The sequence below is a fragment of the Tamandua tetradactyla genome, chromosome 20 (genome assembly GCF_023851605.1).
Source record: "Tamandua tetradactyla isolate mTamTet1 chromosome 20, mTamTet1.pri, whole genome shotgun sequence".
NCBI classification, from domain to species: domain Eukaryota; kingdom Metazoa; phylum Chordata; class Mammalia; order Pilosa; family Myrmecophagidae; genus Tamandua; species Tamandua tetradactyla.
In genome coordinates this window covers 41952015-41977885 of record NC_135346.1, presented here as the reverse complement: position 1 = coordinate 41977885, position 25871 = coordinate 41952015, and the positions used below count along the sequence as shown (strand labels likewise).

At 39.7% G+C, this 25871-nt stretch overlaps 1 protein-coding gene across 1 annotated transcript in view; it reads left to right on the top strand.

Annotated features, from left to right (window-relative positions):
- Positions 1 to 25871, top strand: part of ATP10B (ATPase phospholipid transporting 10B (putative)) — a 304465-nt gene that overhangs the window by 175687 nt on the left and 102907 nt on the right. The window contains exons 4-5 of the mRNA XM_077137580.1: positions 14676 to 14969; positions 16444 to 16638. Of these exons, the coding sequence (XP_076993695.1) occupies positions 14695 to 14969; positions 16444 to 16638 (470 nt within the window). The 5' untranslated portion in view covers positions 14676 to 14694. The remainder of the gene's footprint in view (positions 1 to 14675; positions 14970 to 16443; positions 16639 to 25871) is intronic.

Here is a 25871-nt window from a genome sequence, read left to right as displayed (position 1 = left end):
GGAGGTGGAAAGAGCTGAAGAGACATTATACCTTATCACTCCCAAAAGACACATTACAACTTACTCATGATCCAATTTAATCAAAGTATTATGTAATTTTTGCTCTAGTTTTTTTAAGGAAAAACAGTTAGAGAGATAGGTGAAGTTTACTGGGCATCCATCTCCAATTCTACTTTCTTCCCTCCTGACATAACTGCCATACTAAATTTGGTATGATTTAGGATGTTTTATACTGTACTAAGTATATATAACATCTATAATCAATATGTAGTATTGTTTTGCATGCTTTAAACCTTATATAAATAGTGTTTATGACAGAGATTCTGTTGCCTACTCAATATTTTATTTTTCTTCCTTTCTGGGCAACAATGCACCCAACTAAAGGACTAATTTCCCACTTTCCTTTGCAGTTATAGGAGCAGCCAGTGAAATGAAAGCAAAAGTTACTGGGTGGATTTCTGTAAAAACTCCTTAGAGAGGGTTCATTCAGCTAGGAGGAGTGCTTTTTTATTTTCTTAGCTTTTTATTATAGTAATATATGTATAACTCAAATTTTACTATTTTAACCGCTTTCTAGTCTACATATTCGGTAGTATTAATTAAATTTACAATATTGTGCTACCATCACCAATACTTTCTGCTTTTCTTTCCCCTTTCCTTCTTCCTGCTTGGAGCATGAGGGTGATGGGTGAATTTCCATAGCCCTGTAGTTCATGACACCTCCTTGAGGTTAAAAGCCAGCGCTAAGGATGGTGAAGCAGAAAGACCCTGGTCCCTGATGACTTTGGAGCCTCAGTATCAGCCTTAGACTACCCACCTCTAGATTTGTTTTTTGGAATAAATAAATCTCTATTTTGTTTAATTCTTCTTTTGTGGTGGTGTTGCTAAATGTCATTGTACCTAACCCTAAGTAATAGGGAATTATACTATATGCATCATTTACAAATTGAATTGTTTTGTTCAAAGTTCTATTTTTGTTTTGCAAGGCAGTTGTTTAAAACACCAATTCTGACTGGTTCACAGCCCAACTCTGCCACTGACTTGCTGTGAAATCTTGGGTAGTTACGTAAACTTCTCTGCACCGTGGTTGGCTCTTCTATAAAATGGTATCATAGTTACTTTCCAACCCCCAACAGGGTTGTCAAAAGAATTAAAAGAGTTTAATATACACATGCAGAGTGTTTAGAATAATGTCTATAGTAAAATTAAAAAATCACCTTTATTGAGATTTATTAACAGTTATGCTATTTTTCCATGATGACACAGATTTCAACTGTGCTATATGTCATTTTCTGAATATGGGACACTTTATTTTTTCATTGTACTGTTTGATGGACATTTAAGTGGTTTCCAGTTTTTAACTTTTACTAAATGGTGATGCAGTGAACATTCCTGCATGGGCTTACTGTTCACATGTGTTCTTTATCTCAAAGGCATCTGCTTAGAAGAAATGCAGACTCTAAGGGCACATTTACCTTTAACTTGCTTGATAAAGTTGAACTGCTTTCAAAAGTACATGAAAGTGCCCATTGCTTCTCATTTCAGTGTAATTAGACTTATTTTTTGTCAGTCTAATAATATAACAAGGAATCACCTCACTGTTGTTTTAATTTACAATTCCATGATTACTAGTGATACTGGGACAACTTGCACGCAATTTTTGACCACTTGGATTTCCTCTCCGTGAACATGTTCATGTCATTTCTACTGGGCTGTTTATCTTTTCCTTTTTGAATTTGTGTAGGTAATCATATAACAAACATCTCCTCCCAATCTGTGGCTTACTTTTCCACATTATTTAGGACACAGAAATTGGCTGTAGTTGATTCTATCAATCTTGAATGATTTATGCCTTCTGCCACTTAAGAGTTCCTCACCTACCTCAAGGTCATAAGGATATTCTCCCATATTTGTTTTAAATCCTCCCTCCCCACTTAGGTCTTTAATGCACCTAGAATTTATTTTGTGTGTGCATGGTGAGTAGGAATTTGTTGTTATTTTGTAGGTTGTTATTGAGTAGTCTATCTGTCCATACTGATTTGTAATGCCACATTTATCACATATCAAGTCCCGTATGTTCACAGGTCTGTTTTTCAGCTCTCTGGTGTATATCATTTGTCTATTTGCTGTCCTTGTGCTGATGCCCACTATCTGAATCTCATTCTCTAGGGGGTCATTAATCCATGAGATAATGCAGGAGCCTTGGCTTGTTGGCATCATGCAGATAAATCAAATCGTAGTTAGGATGGATTTTTCCCTGTTCAAACCATTCTAGCATTATGTTGGGCAACTCTCAGTGTCACAGAAACACAGCATAACGGTGGAACGTATTTAGCTCACGCTTGCCTTTTAGCCCTCTTCTCAGGACATGCCCTGTAGTGCTTCAGACTTGAACAATTATTAACATACTCTACCACCATCAGAGTGTGCTATGTAATGCTGTGCTCAACAGTCCCCATGCCCATATTGCTAGACAGCAAAGCCATTTGTCTTCCTAAATGTAGCAGAGGAAAGGAGGTTTGCCTAGATGCAATATTTATAAGCTGGGTAATTATGAAGCACTTGTAACAAAGGCCATTAATTATATTAGAGATGTAAAAACGTCACCAAATCCCCACATGCACAACTCTTAAAAGATTGAAAAAATTGGAAATAAATCATCCACTAACTAGATGAGGTGTTTTCTCCTTCGTTCTTTCATGAAAGGACAGAGTGGTGACTGAAAAGTAGGAGGTAGGGACGGGTTGAGTGGGTTAATTTGCTTTTATCTCAATTTCCTATATCAGAACAATAAGCCAGATTGCCCTAGAGAGAATGCTAATTTTGTTTTCTAAATCTTACAACAAAACCCCTGCAATGCCCTGAAAATGTTTAAATGGTTGCCAACCCCCTGGATGCCAGGAAGTGTTAGTGAGTTTGCTTCAGAATCCTCAATCAGAACTCAATCAGACAGGAACATAAAAAGCAATGCCCATTGGCCTTTCAAACAACCAGGGTTTGCTGAGGATTGAGGTTTAATGAAGAGGGGAAAATTGGCATCAGGGACTAAGTCTTCAGAAGGGCTGTATTTCTTGGTCAGGTACAGCTCCCACGGCCCATCAAGCAGCCTAGCCAGGGAACATGGCTCTCTCACATCTCCTTCAAGCTGATAGTGGCTGATTGATGTATCTCTGTGGTTCTTCTCCACATCTCCATGGGCCTTTGCTATTTAAGCCAGAAGAATATTTAAGTAATGAAACCTGTTTGCCTACTTTTTTCCTATTTCTTTTTTTTTGGTCTCTTTTCTTTCTTCTCCTGTCTCTGGATTTGTGGGTTTGTACTTTAGTCATAAGAGTCCCTTTACAATCTTGTAGACTCCTTCCACTTACTTAATATTAGCAAAGTAAAGAAAACAGCCTACCCCCTGGAAAAGTCCTTCATGGGGTCACTCATCCTCTTGACATGGGATAAGTCAGGGTGAGAATTAAGCCTGAGGGGAAAGTGTGGAAGATATACATGGGCTACAGCAATTACCTGGTCCAATTTCCTGACTTAAAGATTGTTAGAATAAACACTCACCCGATTGTGGAGAAGAAAAGAATTCATTCATGAGCTTATCAGAACTGGCGCCCAGCCAAACACAAAATGGGGGCTGATGCACCGAACAACAGAATGCCAAAACGATTATACTTGTACTAACTCACAGGACCCCCCCCCCCCCCGTTTCTCCACTGTTGCATACTAACTAATTCAAATTTCTGGCTGAAGGTACTCACTTTTGATTATGCTTTATATTTCTATTTTTTTAGACATAACAATATACAAAAATGAACATTCTTACCATATGATCATTTCATTCTCGGTATAAAATTTATAACTCACAATATCACCACATAGTTGTATATTCATCACCATGATCATTTCTTAGAACAATTGCATCAATTCAGAAAAATAAATAAAAAGAAAAAAGAAAAAAAACTCATACATACCTTATCCCTTACCCCTCCCTCTCATTGTTTGCTAGTATTTCCATCTTATGCTTTATATTTCAATGACCCTGGCTGTTACTTATTTAAACTCATTTCTATCTGTTTGGCAACAATTTTAGGCTTACAACAGAGGTGCTCTCCTTCTCTGGTTGCGAAACTGGCTTGAGTTTCTCTGCAGCCCTTTCCTGTGCCATCTTATATGAAAGCTAAACTTAATTTTCTCACAAAGATGAATGAAGGCACAGAAGAGTGGCTTGCCTACAGTCACACGAAGAGTTGTAGTGTGTATAAGCCATGTGTCAACTTGGTTTGTTCTGTCCTCTATAATCTAGATGAGATCAACTTGAACTCTCATCCCATATCCTAAGGAAAAGTCTATGTCCCCACCTTCTCCCTCCCTCAAACTCTATGAACTCCCATGGGACTTAATGTTTCTTCCAGTCATTTTTGGTTCCAGTGTGTGCTACTTTTCTCATTCTCTTCTCTTTCTTGTGAATTTTCTTTTAGCTTCTCCTGGTCTGGCCAAGTATTGAGCCAAGAATGGGGACAGCCCCTTTTTCTTGACTTCTACACCTCTACCCCACCCCCACCCCACACCCCTAATCAAAAGATACCATTTATTTCAGGCAACTCTATGTTACAAGGTTTTCCTAACATTTTAGAGAGACACAGAAGAATATTACATCATATTACACTATCATATGTAAAATGTATTGTAACCAGTGCCCAGCTGGCAGTGGGTCAGCTGAGCCACAATCTAGGCTCATTAGTCTCAAAGGTAAAAAAATTTAGAGATGAGAGGACAAATGGGAATAAGTAGCAAAGTTTATTAAGGAGAAGGAGAGGAAGTACACGTTAGAGAGGTTAACACAGGCATGCCCAAGGGAGGGACATATTAGGTCAGGGGAATAAGGGAGGGCTCTATGGCTGGAATCACGACGTCACTCCGGAACGGGTGGTGAACCGTAACCATCAAGGTCTTTGCGCAGCAAACAGCTATTCATGGACATCTAACCACATGTCGCTCTACCCACTAGCATAATAATCCTTTGTTCAATGTGCCGCCCCTTTCATGTCATCACCTAACCCCTTCCCTTAAAAACAGCACTCGCCAAACCCCGGGCATGGACTCACCTCACTCCTTCTTGGGTTTGGTGAGCTCTGCCCAGGAGCTCAGCCCAATAAAGCATGCTCATTTACAATCCTTTCGTCTACTTTCCTTTCTCTCAAATACCTCATATCTCAAAACCTTTCAGGACACACACTGAGTAGAGTGGGCTAGTTTATTTTATAGGAAAATTTTGTTCGTAGTAAATTAACCTTTGAATAGGAACCTTTGACTACTAGGTATCTTCTTTGTGCAGGTCCCCACAGTTGTCTTTGGGAGCCAGGCACATGGTTACTTTGTTCTAGGAGGAGATAGCTAGCAGAATTCGTGGTCTCTTGTCACATACCTAAAATTTGTCCTTGGGCAGACAGTTAACAATCTTTACGACCCTATTTTTCCTATCATTAACTAAGAGTTTACTTTGGGCCCATGATTTTACAAGCTTTTAGGGTTTGGGGAGGTTTGGGGCTTTAGGGGAAATTTTTGTTCCAGGAAGGTTGCAGCTGAAGTTTGCAGTTTGCATTAGTTGCTTTGGAGTTAGATATGAAACAAGATTGTCTGTTAACTCTTTCAGAGCTGAATAGGAAATCAGGGACTTACAGTTGTCCTATTTTATCTGGCTTTGATAACATTACAGTATCATAGTAAGTGAATATTTGACTTCTTTGTTTTTTCAAAAAGTCCCTCTGTCATTTTCTGCCAACACAAGCACCAACCTGCTATCATTTTAATCTTGACTCTTCATATTTATACCACTTCACTCTGCATCCCCCCACCCCCTCCCTTTTCCTCTTCTTAATTCACTCAGCTTTTCACTCTGTTCACAAATCTGGTCCCATACTTTTTAAACTAAGCCAGTGCCTATTCCCTATGACCTTGAGAAAAGTCCTTCCAAATTTCCCAGTACCTGTTCCCTGCTAACCCACCTCACTAGTTGCCTGGTATTAGTCAGCCTACAACTCACACACCAAGCCTGCGTGTGTTTAAGTGAGGCAAACGATCAGCCAATACATGCTATTATCTTTTAATTGCTTTCAACCCACTGCCCTTTGAACAACTTTCTTCACCGTTCAGCTCAGCCCTGATTTATTCAGCTTCTTTTAGCAATTTATTCTCTTTTAATTAGGCATAGCTTAATTATTTTGTCAGCAAAACAAACCGAAAGAATCTATAAAACAACTTTTAAGTGAAATCACATTTCTGCCTGGAGGGATATTAAAAATGAAATTATGCATCTTACTTTACCTGCCTCTTACAAAGCAAAGATTGCCCACATTGTCTTTTTATTTTCCAAGATCTTTTGCTTTTTGTCAGGAAGATACACGGGAAATCAGGAATAGAGGGAAGAAAATGAAAAAAAGGTAGCTTTCAGTGGAGAGCAGCTAAGTACCTAAGGTGGTATTTCTCCATATTTGGTCTTTGGCAACCCCATACTTTGGAATGACCCAGGGGCTGGGTAAGAGGGCAGAATCCCCAACCCCAGGCTTTAAATTCAGTAAGTCTAAGAGGCTGGTCTGGAAATCTGCCTTTTTACCAAGCACCCCAGGCAACTCGGATGTTCACAAAAGCTTAAGATGCAGTGGGCTAAGAGTTCAGACACTACTGAAACCAGTGCAATGTCCTTGGGAAAATGAAAACTGATTTACTCTCAAAGCAGAAAGGGGCCATCAGGATCAGCTTTGTAGTGGGTCGCAATTGTTTTATTTCCTAGATCACTCAGGTAACAGTCCAGGTATTGCAAAAATTTATATTTTGACAAATAGGAACTTAAATATTTAAAACACAGACACACACATCTATATGGAATGAATTTTTTTCCCAAAGAAAAAAGATGTTTTAACCAAAATCAAAAAGAATAAAATCTTTAAACTAAACACTTCTCTCAATTGAATATTTTTAGATTTATGAAGGAAAATTTTAAAACTTGCTGTGTTATCTACCAGGGACTAACATGCTATCCCTTTAGATTTGATATTTGTTGTTTTCACACACACACACACACACACACACGTGTTTGGTTTTGGTTTTTGTTGTTCTTGTTGTTCTTGTTGTTGTTTGCCTCATTAGCCCATTTTGTTTGCCCCATTAGCCCATTTCCTCTGAGAGGCTTGTCCTTCCTCAGCCTGTTACTACAGTGGTGGGGCACTGACCTAGGCTTCAGCCAACTACCCATTGCAGTCCCCAGGCCACTGTTATTTCTTCAGGAATGGTGGACAGGTGGACTTACCAAAGCCAAATAGACACAAGGAGAATTTGGCTGGCAAGGCTGGGCCAACTCTTGCTCTTCTCTCTGAGATGAACTTGGAAAACTGTAGCTCCAGAGTTGCTGGCTGCCAGCTTACAAACCAGTGGGCAGGCAACGTGCCTACCACTGAAGCCACTGTGAGGAAGCAGTACTGGGCAGTCAGTAGAATGGAGGCCTGTTCACACTATCTGAGTCTTGGATGCCTGAACCACCTGTGAACGCTTCCACTAGAGGAGACAATAATTAGTTTTACTTTTCTTTCTTTCTTCCTTCTTTCTTTTTTTTCCCCCCTTAAACTAATTTAGGTCCTTTTCTGTCATGTGTTATCTAAAAAACATTAATTAATAAGACTGGTGTTTTGGAATCACTGATCCAATTTTTCAATTCCCCTTTTTCCTCCATCCCTATTCTTCTACCCCAACCATTAGATGTGAATCTGAGGCACAAAACTTTTGAGCCGCACAGCAAATAAGTGGCAGAGACAGGATGGGTTTTCTGCCTTGCCTTTCCCACTTTGCTTCTCTTTGCCTGTGCCAATTATCCTGTAATTCTGAGCCACAAGGTGAGCATATAGCCATTTCATGGAATTGTGCACCAACCAGAATATTGGTGGAACATTCTGTATGGGCCATGAGTGACCTTTACCCACTTGCTTCAAGCAAGCAAACAAAAACCTCTTTATAATAAGAGCCACCCTAACCTTGGGGTTCCTTTTATTTACCCTAACTCAATCCCTTTTATGGAAATCCGATTTTTCATACAGCCCCGGGGGCTTTGGGATAAAGGTGATTTCCCTACGCATGGTTTATTATTTCTCTATAAACTATAACCCAGTTTTTGGTTCTTCCTTTTCCCTTTTTCACATTTTTAAACACTACTCAACCAATTTTGCCCTCTCCTCTCACACTGCATCTAGAAAGATCTTCCATAAAAACAAATCTAGTCACCCTTTTGATGTTGCTCTTAGGATCAAGTCTATTCTCCTTAACTGAACCCCCAAGGCTAGGCAAGCTATTATTCCTTCCTACCTTTTCAACCCATCCTCACAAAACTCCCTCTTCGCCACTGAAGGAACCAGTACTACTGTACTATTATTCTTCAATTTCTTTGAATTCCAGACATTGGCAATTATTGTTCCCCTACATGAAATGTTCTTCCCAATCCCACTACTTTATTTTAGCTAAGTCTTAATTATCGTTGCTCCAAGAAGACTCTCTTCACCTCCCAATCCCATCCTTTTGACTTCTCCTTAGCACTTATTATTGCATTGGAATTGCCTATCATTTATTTTTATTCCCTTCTGAACTGTTAGCTTCATAGGGGCATAAAAAATGTTCATCATGTAAACCTAGAGTCTGGTAGAAAGCCTAAGGCAAGATACTCTAAAAGAATGAGCAAATGAATGAATATACACTGCTGTCATGTCATTTCTATGTATCAGTGGCTTCGTGTTACTACCTGATCAAACACAAATGCTTCAACTTGATCTTTTAAGCCTTCAATTGAAAGACTTACAACCAGTCTCTCCTACTCCCCCAATCCACCTTTACTCAGGCTTCTCACTTGCTTATTCTTCCGCCTTCTGGACTTATGCTTGTCTCTGAATAGCCAAGCCCTCTTATTCACTAATGGGATACTTCTATGTGGTGGCTTGGAGTTATGTAACCCAGAAAAAAAAGTCCTTAATCTTAATCCATTGTAAACAGGACGTTTTGATGAGGTTACATCAGTGAAGGTGGGGCCCAACTGAATCAGAATAGGTCTTAATCTTATCACTGAAAGCCTTATAGAGAAGATCACAGAGAGAAATGCCACAGGGAGCAGCCAGAAACTGGACATCAAGGGAACCTGGGAGAAAAAGGTTAAGATGTCGCCAGGTGCATTGCCATATGATGGGAAAACCAAGGAACCTCAAAAGTTGTAGGCCAGCCAAAAGATACCAACTCCAGGAAGAAGCAAACTTCTAGCCTCTGAAACCCTGAGCCAATAAATCCCTGCTTTTGCGCCAAACCATTATATGGTATTTGTTTTAGCAGCCAGGAAACTAAAATGTTCTACCTCTCCAGGAAACTTGCCTTGCTTTAAACAGCCATCCATACTTTCTTCCATCTTAGCAAATTCTGGTGCTTTCTGCCTGCCATTTATTCAATTAACCATTTATAGCCTAACCAGTTCTTTTCATGTGTGTATATCTTATCTCTCCAGGATCCACACATTATTGATCTCCCCTGCACTTAGCTGAATGTCTTGCTCTCAGTTCTAGGCTCCCTCTACTACACCAGTGCTCCCAACCATTCCAAGCCCAGACATCCTTATTGTCATCAAGGAATTTCATAACCTCTATCTGAAAATAGCTATAATTTTACTATTCATGAATATATAGATATATATATAATTCATGCGTTCTATGCCATAGAATGTATGAATTTTCTAACACCTTGCCATTAGCAGCCCACTCCAGAGTCACTGTTTTGTTTAGGGGCCCTATGTTGACCTGAAAATTGGAGGAAGACAGCCAAGTAGGTGATGTCAGAGGGTTTGGAAATTGTAGAATTCCCTTCTTCAACTAATAAAAGTAATGATAACAAACCTGACCCCAACCTATTGTCACTGCTACCACATTTTTCCATTAACCCTCACTGGATTATCCCATGCCCAACTATAAAGAAATGTCATTTAGCCTGAGACCTGGCAGAGGCAGTCAGTGCTCACCAAAGATTCTAAGTGCTTCCCTCATAGCCTCATCCCCCTTGCAAGTGGGATAGGGTCATGTGACTAGGTCTGGCCAGTAGACTATGAGCACAGTGATAAGGTTCACTTCTGGGCCCCTTTTGTGCTACATTCAAAGCCATATGTTGAGATCATGAAGTGGAAGGAGCCTAGATCCTTGAGTCACTGGATGGAGAAGAATCACCTGGCCCTGCAGTGGGCATTTCATGAACTGTGCTAAGCCACTGCAATTTGGGGTTTTATTATTTCACAGTATAGCCTACCCTATCCTGACTAATATACTAGGGGATAAGTGAAGGAAAAGCTTTCAAGAGAGACGAACTACTACATGCCTAGATTGAAGTACAGCCAAAACACCTCAGAATGCTTGAGAATCTGGAGAACACTGAGCAAGAAGGGGAAAAGGTAGACTGGATTATGCAGAGCAATGTAGGTTTAATAAGGATTCTGGATTTCATGCAAAGGCAATCAAAATCATTTAAGGAGAAGATTGATGTGATCTGACTTACACTTCAGAAAACCAGTTCTGGTTACAATGTAAAAGAAATGCTACCTGTTGGCAAGGGAGCAAGAGAGGATTCATGGACCAATGAAAACTTAATTACAGTAGAGCAGGCAAGAGACAATGGTGTCTTTTACTATGCTGGAGACAGTGGAAATGGTGAGAAGTAGATGGATTTGAAAAATATTTAGAAGGCAAAAATGTATAGATAGGCTATAGCAAATGAAAAAGTCAAAGATAATTCCCAGGTCATCTGGGTAAATTGACATTCTATTGAACCAAAGTGAATTTTGGAGAAAAACCCAAGAGTTTTTGGAAAGATAAAGTTGACATACCTGGGAACAAGTGGAGATGCTAATTAGGTAGTTTGACATCAAAGTACAAAGTTCATGAGAAAAGTCTGATCTCCAAACACAACAAAAGGGAGACCAACTTGCTGGGTAACTGGTGATGCCCTAAACTCTAATGAATTTGGGGGTTGGGGGAAGAATGAGGAAATACAATGTTGCAAACTACAGAAGTATATTTTCATCTTTTTTTAAAAAGTTTATCCTTGAAAATCCATTGGAACAAGGCTCTTATGGGCTGAGGAGTTAGGAGAAAATCAATCCGTGGTAAAGAAGCATTAACTAAAAGATTAGTGATGGAGGCTAACTGCAGCATGTTGATGATGCTTGAGTTTTGCAAAGGTCTCCCCTTTTAGCATTCCTTTCCCACGAAGGCCCTGTGCTGGTTTGAAAGGATGTATGTCCCCTAGAAAAGCTATGTTTTAATCAAAATCCCATTTTGTAAAGGCAGAATAATCCCTATTCAATACTGTATGTTTGAAACTGTAATCAGATCATCTCCCTGGAGATATGATTTAATCAAGAGTGGTTGTTCAGCTGGATTAGGTGATGACATGTCTCCACCCATTTGGGTGGGTCTTAAAAGTTTCTGGAGTCCCATAAAAGAGGAAACATTTTGGAGAATGAGGAGATTCAGAGAGAGCAGAGCAGAATGACATAGCCACGAGAAGCAGGGTCCACCAGCCAGCGACCTTTGGAGATGAAGAAGGAAAATGCCTCCTGGGGAGCTTCATGAAGCAGGAAGCCAGGAGAAGAAGCTGGCAGATGACACTGTGTTCGCCATGTGCCCTTCCAGATGAGAGAGAAACCCTGACCGTGTTCATCATGTGCCTTTCCAGGTGAGAGAGAAACTCTGACTGTGTTTGCCATGTGCCCTTCCACTTGAGAGAGAAACCCTGAACTTCATCAGCCTTCTTCAACCAAGGTATCTTTCCATGGATGCCTTAGATTGGACATTTCTATAGACTTGTTTTAATTGGGACATTTTCTCGCCCTTAGAACTGTAAACTAGCAACTTCTTAAATTCCCATTTTTAAAAGCCATTCCATTTCTGGTATATCGCATTCCAGCAGCTAGCAAACTAGAACAGTCCTATTCCGTAGGATTTCATTTGTCATGTCTTTTATCTTCTACAGAATTGCATCTTCTGATTAATTTTATCTAAGGTGATTGCTATTCCTTTCTCATTCTCCTCTCCCCTTTCCCTCCAGTCCCCAATCTCACCAGCCATCAATGACAAAAATCCCCACTCCACCCTATGCAAGAGCCTGGCGATTCATTTCCTATTCAGTATTTCTTCCTCTCTGGAGGAACTCAGCATCTGGCATCCTAATTATGGACATATTTTGTCATCTGTGAATGAGGCACAATCACTGTTCCCATTGAGGGAGGACAGAGCACTTTCTGGAGCTTACAAGAACTGATTGCTTTTAAGCAGCTATATGAAGATTCCTGTATTCGAGTGCAGTGCAAATGAGGATTCTGAAGTTTAACCATCCCCCAGGCTTCAAGCTTGCTGCAGCTCATTCCCAACTGAACTTTCCTGGACAAGTCCCAGAAGTGGGAAACTTAATGAGGGGCTTTCACACTGAATTCTGTCTTCTGGCGAGCAACTAAACACCATCAATTTAATAATACTTTGCAAAGGTTAAAAAGGAAAACCAGAAAAAAAGAAACACTACCATATCAAGAGTGTGACATATCCTAGAAGGAAAACATTAAAATGTGAAGGAAAAAAATGGACATCTTGATTTCTGGTAAATATAACTTTTCCTGAAAGGGAGTAAGAAGAAAATTAAAGAACAATTATTCTATTACCCTTACTTTCGTTTCTTCATCTGTAAAACCAGTGTGGGTAAAATGGACAGAAGACTACAATATCGATGACAGTTTCCTCAGGCAAATCTAGTCAAAATGGGGAAAAAACGTTAATAAGAAATTGCTAGTAAGATAGTTTCATTGCAAATCTTTCCTTGATCTACTGGAATGCTTGGAGAGTGGATAGGAATCTGAACTTTTCATTTAACTCAGGGTCTATGAAAAACATTTGGTGGTTGTTTGCTTTGACCTTGTGAGTCAGGTGGTACCTGCCAGATTGCTCTACCACCAAATGATTCTTTTTACCACTGGAACTAAAAAGTAGTGGGTGGGGAGGATATTTTGAAACTATGGAACTATCCAATTCCTCATCAAACTTTCACCACTAGCTCACATCCACACACACAGGATTCTACAGTTACAAGTCACTCACCCCAATTCTCAGCTCTAACCTCACTTTCTCAGAGATGAGGTTAGGTCCCTCTGTAATGTGGTCTCATTGCACCCGGCTCTCCTTTGTGAGAACACTTGTCCCCAGTGATTAATATATACTTATTCCTTTTCTCTCACAATAAAAAAACAGAATCCATGAAAAGGGCATATTTTCTGTAATGAGAAGGAAGATATACAACATTATGCCTTTGGTCACATTATAATGGACATCAGTAATTGCATTTATTTTTTTCATGCTTGCTACAAGAGCTCACTCCAACTCTGAAGAATTCCCTGCAGGCTTGGGGGTCTGTGGATTGAAAATCGTTTGGATTGGTTAAAGCCATGAGGAGAATTATGATAAGGGTCAGGTCATATGGGCATCAGGAAGGTAAAATATTACCATTTAAACTAGACATGGAAGTATTTTCCTAGTGGAGCATATTTACAATGACAACCTAGGTTGTTCATTGTTAGATTAATAATAGCTGACATGCACTCATCCATTTATTCAAAAGAAAATTGTCCAGTGAACCTACTAAGTGGGAAACACCATTATGTGCAACTTCTAACTTTTCGGAAAGGATCCATGACTAATATCCTCCTGGGTTTTTAAGCAAAATATGGCCAAAACGGAAATTTAACAGCTTGATTGTTGGTACCATTAAAGGAGTTCAGCAACTTGAATATTTTAGTTAAAGCAGCGTTCCTCTGCCATCTAGAAAGATCTAGAAAGATCATCTCTTCTGACCGCATGCTCAGTTTCAGAAATACCAAATGGAGTGGGGAAGGAGGGAGGGATCCCCCACAGCCCAGTGGATCCGAAAAAAAAAAAACAACCAACAACAGTCAATACAGCTCTGGCACCTTGGGCCCAAATTTTCTGGGAAAGAATCTTTCAGAGTCAAAAAAAGACTCTCTTTTATTGCACCTGCCACTCTCATTTGAGGTGCTGACCACAAATGAGTTTCTATGAAATACCGTCACTACCTGAAAATTTTAGTCAGAGAATGTAGGTAAGAGAATTTAAGTCGTTGGAGAAAAACAAGACTTTCTCTTTGTTTTAAAACTCATTGCAATGTACTTTCTTGTATTGTCTAATATGCTTCTCACAAAAATCCTATGTATAACATAGAGGGAGAAGAATAGTTTTCCCCATTTTACACTGATCAGCAAGGTGAATGGGGAGTTCAGCATAGTTATGAATCAGAGCTAGAATTCTGACTTCCAGCATCAGAGCCCACCAAGACCTACTTTTGCTTTTCCATGAGAGCCCCAGTGAGGTCATAAACACCCCTCGCCCCCACCCCATTGCACGTTTTTATGGCACTTACCACATTTTAGTTGTATATTGTTTAAATTATTATATAATTGGTTTGATGTCTCTCATCCTAGAACACATGAGATACAAGGAGTGAACTTACTCTTCCTACATATATCTCAGTATCTAGTGGGTGGGTGGTGAATGCACTGATGTGCCACATGTTTCTCCTGCCCATAGCAACTTAATGTGTTTGTTTCCCAGTCTCAGCCTGAAGCCAGAAATGGCCGTCTCAGTGGACTCGTCTTGGCATCGGTGGCAATGGCGAGTCAGAGATGGCTTCTCCCAGACTCCATCAGAAGTTACCCCACTGCTCTCACCAGAGAGAGGAGGGCAGAGCTATAACCTGAAGCAGCAGCGGGTCGTGCTCCCCAACAACAGTACATTCCACCGAGATTGGGAGAAAGTCTCCAGGAGATACCCTAGCAACAGAATCTGCACAACCAAATATACCCTCTTCACCTTCCTGCCCCAGAATCTCTTTGAGCAGTTTCACAGGTATAAAATCACTTGTCCTGAACAATTCACACTTCAGCCAAGCGTCTGCCACTTAGACAAACTCAGAGATGCTGCCCTTTGGGACCACCTTTTATTTAATATCCATATGAAGTAGCATGGTCCATCACCCATGCACCTTAAGAAGACTGTGCTATTTATTTGCTCATTCATTCCCTCAAAAATATTTATTGGACTCTACTCTCTGTCAGGCTGTGTGTTGAGTGCTGAAGATACATGGGGAAAATAAGACAAAGGCACTGTCCTTGTTGTATTTATTACCTAGTGAAAGAGACAGGCATTAATTTTTTAATTATATGAATTGGTGTGAGATTATAATTCAGATAGATGCTTCCAAGCAGAGGTACATTGTGCTATTAGAGTGATTAAATATAAATCTAGCCTAACTAAGGAAGTCAGGGAGGGTTTCCCTGAGGAAGTAATGATTGAAGTGTGAACTGAGGGAAGGGAAGGCATTAACTGGGTTAAAAGGGGCAAATGGAAATCAGGGAAGGGAGCCAGGTGAATATTCCTGTAGTCAGACCTGCATGTGCAAAGGCACTGTGGCAAGAGGGAGCAAGATGCACTTGGGAAACTTGAAAAACTCAAGCTACTCTCTTGATATGAGGTATCATTTTTAAATTTTAAAGCAAAATATATACTTCAGTATTTACAAGTATTATTATAAGCTACCATTTATTGAGTAACTAGTATGTTCCAGATGCTCTTCAGTGTACCTTACAAATAGTATCTGATGTGATACTTATAAGAGCTGGTTAAAGTATGTAGTATTACCCTCATTTTACACAACAGGAAACTAAAGCTCAGGAAGGTCATACAACTAGTAAATCATAGGGCCAGAGTCTGCGTCTAGATTGGTTTAGCTTCAAAGCCTTACCATATACAATGTTTTAAGTAACATTAACAGAGAATGTCATTTTAATTGGTAAGGGCCAACCTAGGGGAAGAAACTAGACAATATTCTAGGCTGCCAAGCTGCCAGATGCAACACACCAGAGATGGATTGGCATTTAATAAAAGGGGATTTATTTAGTTAAAATTGTATAGATCTCCACAGGAAAGGCAGTTAACTTTCAGCTGAGGTTCTTTCTTATGTGGGAAGGCACAGGGCAATCTCTGCTGGCCTTCTCTTCAGGCCTCTGGGTTCCAACAGCTTTCCCCAGGGCGATTCCTTTCTGCATCTCCAAAGGCCCAGGCTGAGCTGTGAGTGCTGAGATGAGGTATGCTGAGCTGCTTGGGCTGTGCTATGCTGAGCTCTCTCATTTAAGCTTCCAGCCAATTAAATCAAACATCCTTCATTGTAGCAGGCATGCCTCCTAGCTGACTGCAGATGTAATCAGCAATAGATGAGCTTCACATGCAGAGCTAGGCAACTTCACTTGGCCAAGTTGACACCTGAACCTAACTACCACAAGTATATTTTCCTTTTTACTCACATGTTGTGTATCTCTTCCAGATGGGCCAACCTCTATTTCCTGTTCCTGGCGATTCTGAACTGGATGCCTTCCATGGAAGTCTTCCACAGGGAAATCACCATGTTACCATTGGCCATTGTCTTATTCATCATCATGGTCAAGGATGGCATGGAAGACTTTAGGAGATATTGCTTTGATAGAGAGATAAATTGCTCCAACATCAAAATATATGAAAGGTAAGGGAAGTCATTCCTCTGTTTTTTTCTCTTGTAAACAGGTTGTTCTAGTTTGCTAGCTACTGGAATGCAATATACCAGAATCAGAATGGCTTTTAAAAAGGGGAATTTAATAAGTTGTTAGTTTACAGTTCTAAGGCTGAGAAAATGTCCCAATTAAACAAGTCTATAGAAATATCCAATCTAAGGCATCTAGGGAAAGATACCTTGGTTTAAGAAGGCCGATGAAGTTCAGGGTTTCTCTCTCTCGTGGAAAGGCACACAGCGAACACAGTCAGAGTTTCTCTCTCATATGGAGAAGCACATGATGAACACGGTCAGGGTTCCTCTCTCATCTGGAAGGGCACATGGCAAACATGGCATCACCTGCTTGCTTCTTCTCCTGGCTTCCTGTTTCAAGAAGCTCCCCAGGAGGCGTTTTCCTTCTTCGTCTCCAAAGCGCTGACTGATGAAATCTCTGCCTCATGGTGCTGCAGCATTTTCTGCTCTCTCTGAATCTCTTTCATTCTCCAAAATGTTTTCTCTTTTATAGGACTCCATTCACTAATCAAGACCCACCCAAATGGGTGGAGACATGTCGTCACCTAATCCAGCTTAACAACCACTCTTGAGTAAATCACATAACCCAGGGAGATGATCTGACTACAATTTCAAAGATATAGTATTGAATAGGGATTATTCTACCTTTGTGAAATGGGATTTTGATTAAAACATGGCTTTTCTAGGGGGCATATATCCTTTTAAACCACCACACAGGTTATGCAAACTCATCAGAATTTTAAAGAGACTCTCTTCACATATTTTCTTAAACTCATTTAATTTGGTGATTCTTTTTTTAAAAACATGTTTATCATGGGGAACTTCCAGGAAGATGGCTGACTAGAGTAGTTCGAGATTAGCCCTGCTCCACAGAAAGATTAGAGAAGGGACAAGAGGGTGACTGAAGCAGTGATTCAGGAGCACGGCTGACCTGGGAGAACCTTCTGCACCACATGGGGCAGCGCTGGTTGCAGAGAATGAGGAACTGAGAGGCAGAAAGCTGGAGCCTGGTGCAGAGATGCAGAGCCCACAACAGACAGGGGCCAAGGACTAGGAAGTAAGCCAGGCCAGGTTCCTTGGGCACACTACCCTCACCAGCACAGCCCTGTGACTGGTGACTTACCCACACCCCACGCACCTGAACCCCATCACCTGCTCCCATTCCCCGTGCTCCAGGCACCCCCACCCCACCAGTCCCCAGTGCACCTACCTGCCCCCCACCCCCACCCCAAGTACAGCCCAACCCCCTCTCCTGCTCCACTCTGGAGCACCACCTCTCCCTCCCTGTTCCCTGCAAGTTGCGGCCAGTGCAGAAAGACTGTGGTCACTAACCTCCATACGTAGACTACTCTTGCCCTCCTGCCCACAGCATCACACAGCTTCACCCTGCCCCCTGCCCTGAGCTCTGCACATCTGTTTACAGCACTCCTAGGCCCCTGCATTTGCACAGACACCCAATCATGTCATTCAGCTCTGGGAACCGCACTTTACAGCAGTCCTAGAACCATGCATGCTCACAGTCCTCAGCCTCACTTCCCAGCTCTGAGAAAGTGCTGACCTGTGCAGCCAGGCTATATCTGTCCCCAATCCATGAAGGTATAAGGCTGACCTACTGCCACAGCTCTATGCATGCTCACAAGGGTCACATGCCTTACACCAGTGCACACCAGGGTTATGCCCCCAAGACCTATGCATCTGCACAGCTACATCCTCCCTGGCCACTGGGTGCCCACATTCACAAGCAGCAGAGTAACATCCCCAACATGTGCCTATACCTGTCCTGAAACAAATCACCGCACTGAGTGCCCCATCCTGTACCCTGCTGCCTGCTGTATAACGATCCCACAAACACAAGGTCTTAGACTACTGAAAGAAATCAACTCTCAAAGTAAATCAATCAAGATATTTACATGCTACAAAGACAGCAGAAGATCACTAAGCATATCACAGTGCAGACAGATATAACCCTGTCTAACGACCAAATTAAAAACCAGAGGAGACACAGGCATTGGAACAACTAATCAAAGATGTTCGTACAACTCTAGTTAATAAGGTAAGTGGGATGGGAAATAACATAAAGGAGATTAAGAAGACAGTAGAAGAGCATAAAGAGGAATTTGAATGAATAAATAGAAAAATAGCAGATATCACAGAGATTAAAGACTCTGTTGACCTAATAAAAAACATACTAGAGGCACACAACACCAGATTAGAAGAGACAGAAGAAAGAATAAGTGATATAGAGGATGGGATAACTGACTTTGAAGATTCAAAACAGCAAATGGCAAAAAAGATGAAGTTGGAATTGAATTGGATCTCAGGAAAATGATAGACAAAACAAAGTGCACAAATATGAGAATCATTGGTGTCCCAGAAGGAGAAGAGAGAAGTAAAGGGCTAGAAAGAGTAGTTGAGGATATAATAAGGGAAATTTTCCCAACCCTCATAAAGGACATAAATATGCAAGTCAAAGAAGCCCAATGAACACCAAACAGAATATATCCAAATAGGCCTTCCCCAAGGCATATACTAATCAGTCTGTCAAATGTTGAAGAGAAGCAGAAAATACTGAAAGAGGCAAGAGAAAAACAGTCTACTACATCCAAGGGAAACCAAATAAGACTGAGTTCAGACTATTCAGTTAGTGCCCTGGAAGCAAGAAAGCAGTGATTTGATACATACAAGATCATGAAAGAGAAAGACTTCCAGCCAAGAATTCTGTACCCAGCCAAATTGTCCTTCAAAATTGAGGGAGAGATTAAAGTTTCATAGACAAAGAAGTCCTAAAAGAATTTGTCAACAAGAGACCGGCCTACAAGAAATATTAAAAGGAGTTCTGCTGGCTTTAAAAAAAAAAAAGACAGGAGAGGAAGGTCTGGAGGAGAGCACAGAATTGTAGAATACCACTGAGGGTAATTTAAAGAATACAAAGAGACAGAGGGAAAAGAATATATAGATTGACAAATAAAATTAAAAAGAAGATGGTGGAATCAAGAAATGCCTTTTCAGTAATAAGTTTGAATGTTATTGGACTAAACCTACCAATTAAAAGACACTGATTGGCGGAATGGATTTAGAAACATATCCAGCTATATGCTGCTGACAAGAGACTCATCTTAGCACAAGGATACAAATAGATTGAAAGTGAAAGGATGGAAAAAGATTGTCCATGCAAGCTGTAATCAAAAGAAAGCAGGAGTAGCTATATTAATTATGGACAAAATAGACTAAATGTAAAGACATTATAAGAGACAAAGAAGGACACTATATACTAATTAAAGGATCAATTCATCAAGAAGATATAATAATAATAAATGTTTAGGTTCCCAATCATGAAGCTCCAAAGTTCATGAGACAGATATTGGCAAAACTGAAGGGAGTGATAAATGTTTCAACAATAATAGTAAGAGACTTCAATACACCACTGTACTCTATAGATAGAACAACCAGACAGAAGTTCAACAAGGAAATAGAGAAGTTAAATAACTTGATTAATGAATTAGCCCTAACAGACATATATAGGTCATTGCACCCCAAAGCACAAGGATATACATTCTTCTCTAGTGCTCACAGAACATTCTCCAGGAAGGATCATATGCTGGGGCACAAAACAGGTCTTTATAAATTTAAAAACATTGAAATTATTCAAAGCACTTTCTCTTATCACAATGGGATGCAGCTGGATCTCAGTAACCACCAAAGAATGAAAACTTTCACAAATATATGGAGATTAAATAACACACTCCTAAACAACCAGTGGGTCAAAGAAGAAATTGCTAGAGAAATCAGTGGCTATCTAGAGATAAATGAAAATGAGAATACAACTCGTCAGAACTTATAGGATGCAGCAAAGGCTGTGCTGGGAGGGAAATTTATTGCCTTAAATGACTATATTAAAAAACAAGAAAGAGAAAAACTGAGGACTTGACAGTACACCTGGCAGAACTTGAGAAAGAACAGCAAACTAACCCCAAAGCAAATAACAGAAGAGAAAATAACAAAGATTAAAGCAGAGATAAATGAGTGGGAGAACAAAAGAACAATAGAAAGAATCAATAAAACCAAAAGTTGGTTCTTTGAGAAAAATCAATAAAATTGATGGACCACTAGAAAGACGGATAAAGAAAAAGAGAAAGGATGCAAATAAACAAAATTAGAAATGAGAACAGGTGAATTACCACAGACCCTGAAGAAATACAAAAAATCATAAGAGGATACTATGAACAATTATACACCAACAAACTACACAACTTAGATGAAATGGACAAATTCCTGGAGACATAAAAACAAGCTACACTGACTCAGGAAGAAATAGAAGATCTCAACAAACCAATCACAAATAAAGAGATTCAATCAGTCATCAAAAATCTTCCTACAAAGAAATGCCCAGGGTCAGATGGCTTCACAGGGGAATTTTATCAAACATTCCAAAAAGAACTAACATCAATCCTGCTCAAACTTTTCCAAAAAAAATGAGGAAAAAGGAACTCTACCTAACACCAAAACTGGGTAAAGATGCTATAAGAAAGGAAAACTACAGGCCAATCTCCCAAACGAACATAGATGCAAAAATTCTCAATGAAATATTAGCAGATTGAATCCAACAACACATTAAAAGAGTTATACACTATGGCCAAGTGGGGTTTATACCAGGCATGCAAGGATGGTTCAATGCAAGAAAATCAATTAATGTAATACAGCACATTAACAAATCTAAAGGGAAAAATTACATGATCATCTCAATTGAGGCTGGAAAGGCATTTGACAAAATTCAGCGCCCTTTTCTGATAAAGACACTCCAAAAGTAAGAATCAAAGGTAACTACCTCAATATGATGAAGGGAATATATGAAAAAAACAATAACCAACAGCATACTCAAAGGAGAGAGACTGAAATCTTTCCCCCTAAGATCAGGTACAAGACAAACATGCCCACTGTCACCACTATTATTCAGCATTGTGCTAGAAGTTCTAACTAGAGCAATCAGGCAGGACAAAGAAATAAGAGTCATCCAAACTGGAAAGGAAGAAGTAAAGTGCTCATTATTTGCAGATGATATGATCCTATGCTTGGAAGATCTTTAGAAGTCTAACAGCAAAGTGTGGTGGAATATAAAATTAATGTGCAAAAATCAGTAACATTTCTACACAGAAGCAATGACCCAGTTGAGGAGTCACTTATGGAAAAAATTCCATTCAAAATAGCAACTAAAAGAATCAAGTTCTTCAGAATGAACTTAACTAGGGATGTAAAGGGCTTGTACACAGAAAACTATATAACATTGCTAAAAGGATTCAAAGCAGATCTAAATAGGTGGTAAGACATTCTCTGCTCACGGATAGGAAGGCTAAGATATCAATTCTCCCCAAATTGATCTACAGATTCAACACTGTACCAATCAAAATTCCAACAACCTATTTCAAAGATTTGGGAAAGCTAATTGCCAAATTCATCTGGAAAGGAAAGAGACCCCAAATAGCTAAAAGCATCCCTGATGCTCTAAAATCTATTATAAAGCCACAGTGGTCAAAAGAGCATGGTACTGGCACAAAAATGGAAGCATTGACCAGTGAAATTGAATTGACAGTGCAGAAATAGACCACTAAATCTATGGTCAACTGATATTTGACAGGCCCCCAAATCCTCTGAACTGGGATAAAATAGTGTTTTCAATAATTGGGCATGGAAGAGGTAGATATCAATAGTCAAAAAAAATAAAAGAGGACACCTATCTTACACCCTACACAAAAATGAACTCAAAGTGGATCAAACACCTAAATATAAGAACTAGCACTATAAAGCTTCTAGACGAAAATGTAGGGAAACATCTTCAAGACCTAGTATTGGAGGTAGCTTCCTAAACTTTACACCCAAAGCACAAGCAACAAAACAAAAAATAGATAAATGGGAACTCCTCAAAATCAAATGCTTCTGTACCTCAAAAGACTTAGTCAAAAAGGTGAAGAGGCAACCAACTTAATGGGAGAAAATATTTGGAAATCACATATTGGACAAAGGTTTGACTTTTTGTATATACAAAGAAACCATACAACTCAACAACAGAAGAACAAACAACCCAATTATAAAATGGGCTAAATATATGCATAGGCATTTTTCTGAAGAGAAAATACAGATGGCTCAAAAGCACATGAAGAGATGCTCATTTTCACTGGGTATAAGGGAAATGCAGATCAAGACTACAATGAGATACCACCTCACACCTATAAGAATGGCTGCTATTAAACAAACAGTAAGCTGTAAATGTTGGAGAGGATGTGGAGAATCTGGGACACTTATGCATTGTGGTGGGAACATATAATGGTGTAGCCACTATGGAAGACTCTTCAGCGGTTCCTTAGGAAACTAAATATCGAGTTGCCCTATGACCAAACAATAGCACTACTCGATATATTCCCAGAAGAGCTGAAAGCAATGACACAAACAGACATTTATACACCAATGTTCATAATAACATTATTCACAATCGCCAAAAGATGGAAACAAACCAAATGCCCATCAACAGATGAGTGGATCAACAAAATGTGGTATATACATACGATGGAATATTATGCAGCAGTAATACAAAATAATATCCTGAAGCACAGGACAAGATAGATGAGCTTTGAGGACATAATGCTGAGTGAAACTAGTCAGACACAAAAGGATGGATAATGTATGATTCCACTTTTATGACCAGCATAAAGGTATAATCAAGGAGGCTTATAATACAGAATACGGGGGACTTAGAGATACATAGAAGCTAGAGATGGGTAAACTGTTTGCTAATGAAGTTGAACTCCAATGTAAGGAAATTGATAGGAGTGAAGGTGGTTCTCTAGTAGGTCTATAAGTAATATTACCATATTGAAGATGAACAAGATTGGAAGGGATTGTATAGACCTCATATCCCACTGATTAACCCTAGAAATATGAATTCATTCTCGCAAGAATTACTTCAAAGATATAGATCTAGTAAAAGAGTGTTTAAGTCCAGAGTACAGGGGGAAAACTGCTATTGCATGCTATGAGCTATGTTCAAAAGGAAACCGTCAGCACTACCACAGCAACAGCAGAGACAAATAATGGGGGGAGGGACAAGAGTTAAGAGGAGGTTTAGATTTCCTGTTTGGTGAGGGTGTGTTTATTGGTTTTCTTTCTCTTGGGAACAATGAAATGATCTAAAATTGAATGTTAATGGGTTGTGGACTTTGGGCCCTCTACCTGATGCCCAGTGAATGCAGGTGGCTGAAGGATGCATTGACAGAGAAGTAGAATGGCGAACGATGTTGTATACTTGTGAATGAAGGTTGTACTGCTACAAAAAGGGACGAAGTTGTGAGGCATGCAATGATGTGAATGAATGTGTGGGACACTTGGCGAGAGAAAATAAGCCAGAAACAAAAGCACAAGAATGGTATAGTCACCTTTAGAAAATACTCATAAGAAAACAGGAGCCTAGATTGTAAACTTTTAGAGCAGACACATTAAGTCTGGAATGGTAATTATTATTTCTGGATTTTGAGAGGCTGTTCTATATATATAACCTGATATTTAGACGTAAGAATACTTACTTACTTACAGGTTGGGGTTAAAGTAATTCAGAACGTAGGGGTAAGGAAGACAGTGTCTATATTTCAGAACCACACATATTCTTTAAGACCAATGGAAGAAAGGTTTATTTGGTCCGGAACTGAAATTTTCTGTAGTGCATAATCTAATTCAACCTATCTGTATAGCTCATTTGAATAAGTGAAACACAGGAAGCCCAGAATAAGAAAGAGTTCCTTTAATCCTGTACAGATTATTGTAATGCCTGTATACGTCCTAGAGAATATTAAGCAGATAATCAAAAAGTATTGGCAAAGCCCCCTGAGGGAGGGGAAAAAGAATATGGAACTATTAACCCTACCATCAGGGAATATCAGACCCTGATTCTGTGTCAAAATCTAGGAATACCCAAATCAATAGCCATGCTCTCCATCATGAGGCTTACTCTTGTGAAGTTTACGTAGGTAGCACAGAAGCTTAGACTACCTATAGGAATACCTAAGAGTTACTTCTGGAGAACTTCTTTTGTTTCTCAGATGTGGCCTCAGTCTCTCTAACCCCAACTCTGCAAGTGAAATCATTGCCCTCCCCCTACGTAGGACATGGCATCCAGGGGTGAAAGTCTCCCTGGCAACATGGGAGATGACTCCCAGGGATGAATCAAGACTGTGAATCAACAATTCCATCCTGACCAAAAGAGGGGGAAGGAAGTGTCATTTATAAAGTATCAGTAGTAGAGAGAGAGTTCAAATAGAGTTTAAGGTTACTCTGGAGGTTGCTCTTATGCAAACTTCAGTTAGACCTTGCTGCCTATCATAACCTGCCAACCCCCAACCAGAACCATTCCAGTCAATCCTAAAGAACGCCTAGGGCAATATATAAGATTCCACAGGGTTTCATGTGCTAGAGTAACTTTCCAGAAACCTACAACCTCCAGATGGGTCCCTGGTCCAGATAAGTCCTGAAACCTAGCCCAGCCTCTCCAGAACATCAGATAGTTCCATCTCCCTACCCCAAACTAGTGACAGACCATTCCAATATGAAAACTTTAGAATTACCATAGCCCAAACACCCCTAAAGAGAGATATGGAAAGCTCAAAGGTGATAGAGTTATATAGAGAAGATACGATTTAACAAATGAATATGAATGCTGAATCATTAAACTGATATCTCTTTTAGTCTCCAGTATTTTAGAGCAGCTAGAAATAAAAACCTAAAATTGTGAACCTGTAACCTATGTTAAACTCTGAAATATGTTCTACAGCTAATTGTAGTGCTGCATTTTGAAATTTATAGCTTTTTTGTATGTATGTTATTTTTCACAAAAGAAAAGAAGGAGAAAAAGTCTATTGTGATGATAAAAAAATATGTCAGCCTTCTAGCGTCCTATATTCTGGAGTAGCTAGAAGGAAAAATATGATAGGATCATATAGTAGCCCATGACAAACTCTGGGATCTGTCCCATAACTACTTGCTGAAGAGTGCTTTGAAAACCACTGCTCTTTTATTTCTTTGCTATATATATACGTCATACTATACAATCAAAAAAAGTTCAAAATTAAAAAAACATTTTTATTGTGAAATATAACATATATACAAAAAAGCAATAAATTTCAAAGTACGTGTAACAAGTAGTTATAGAACAG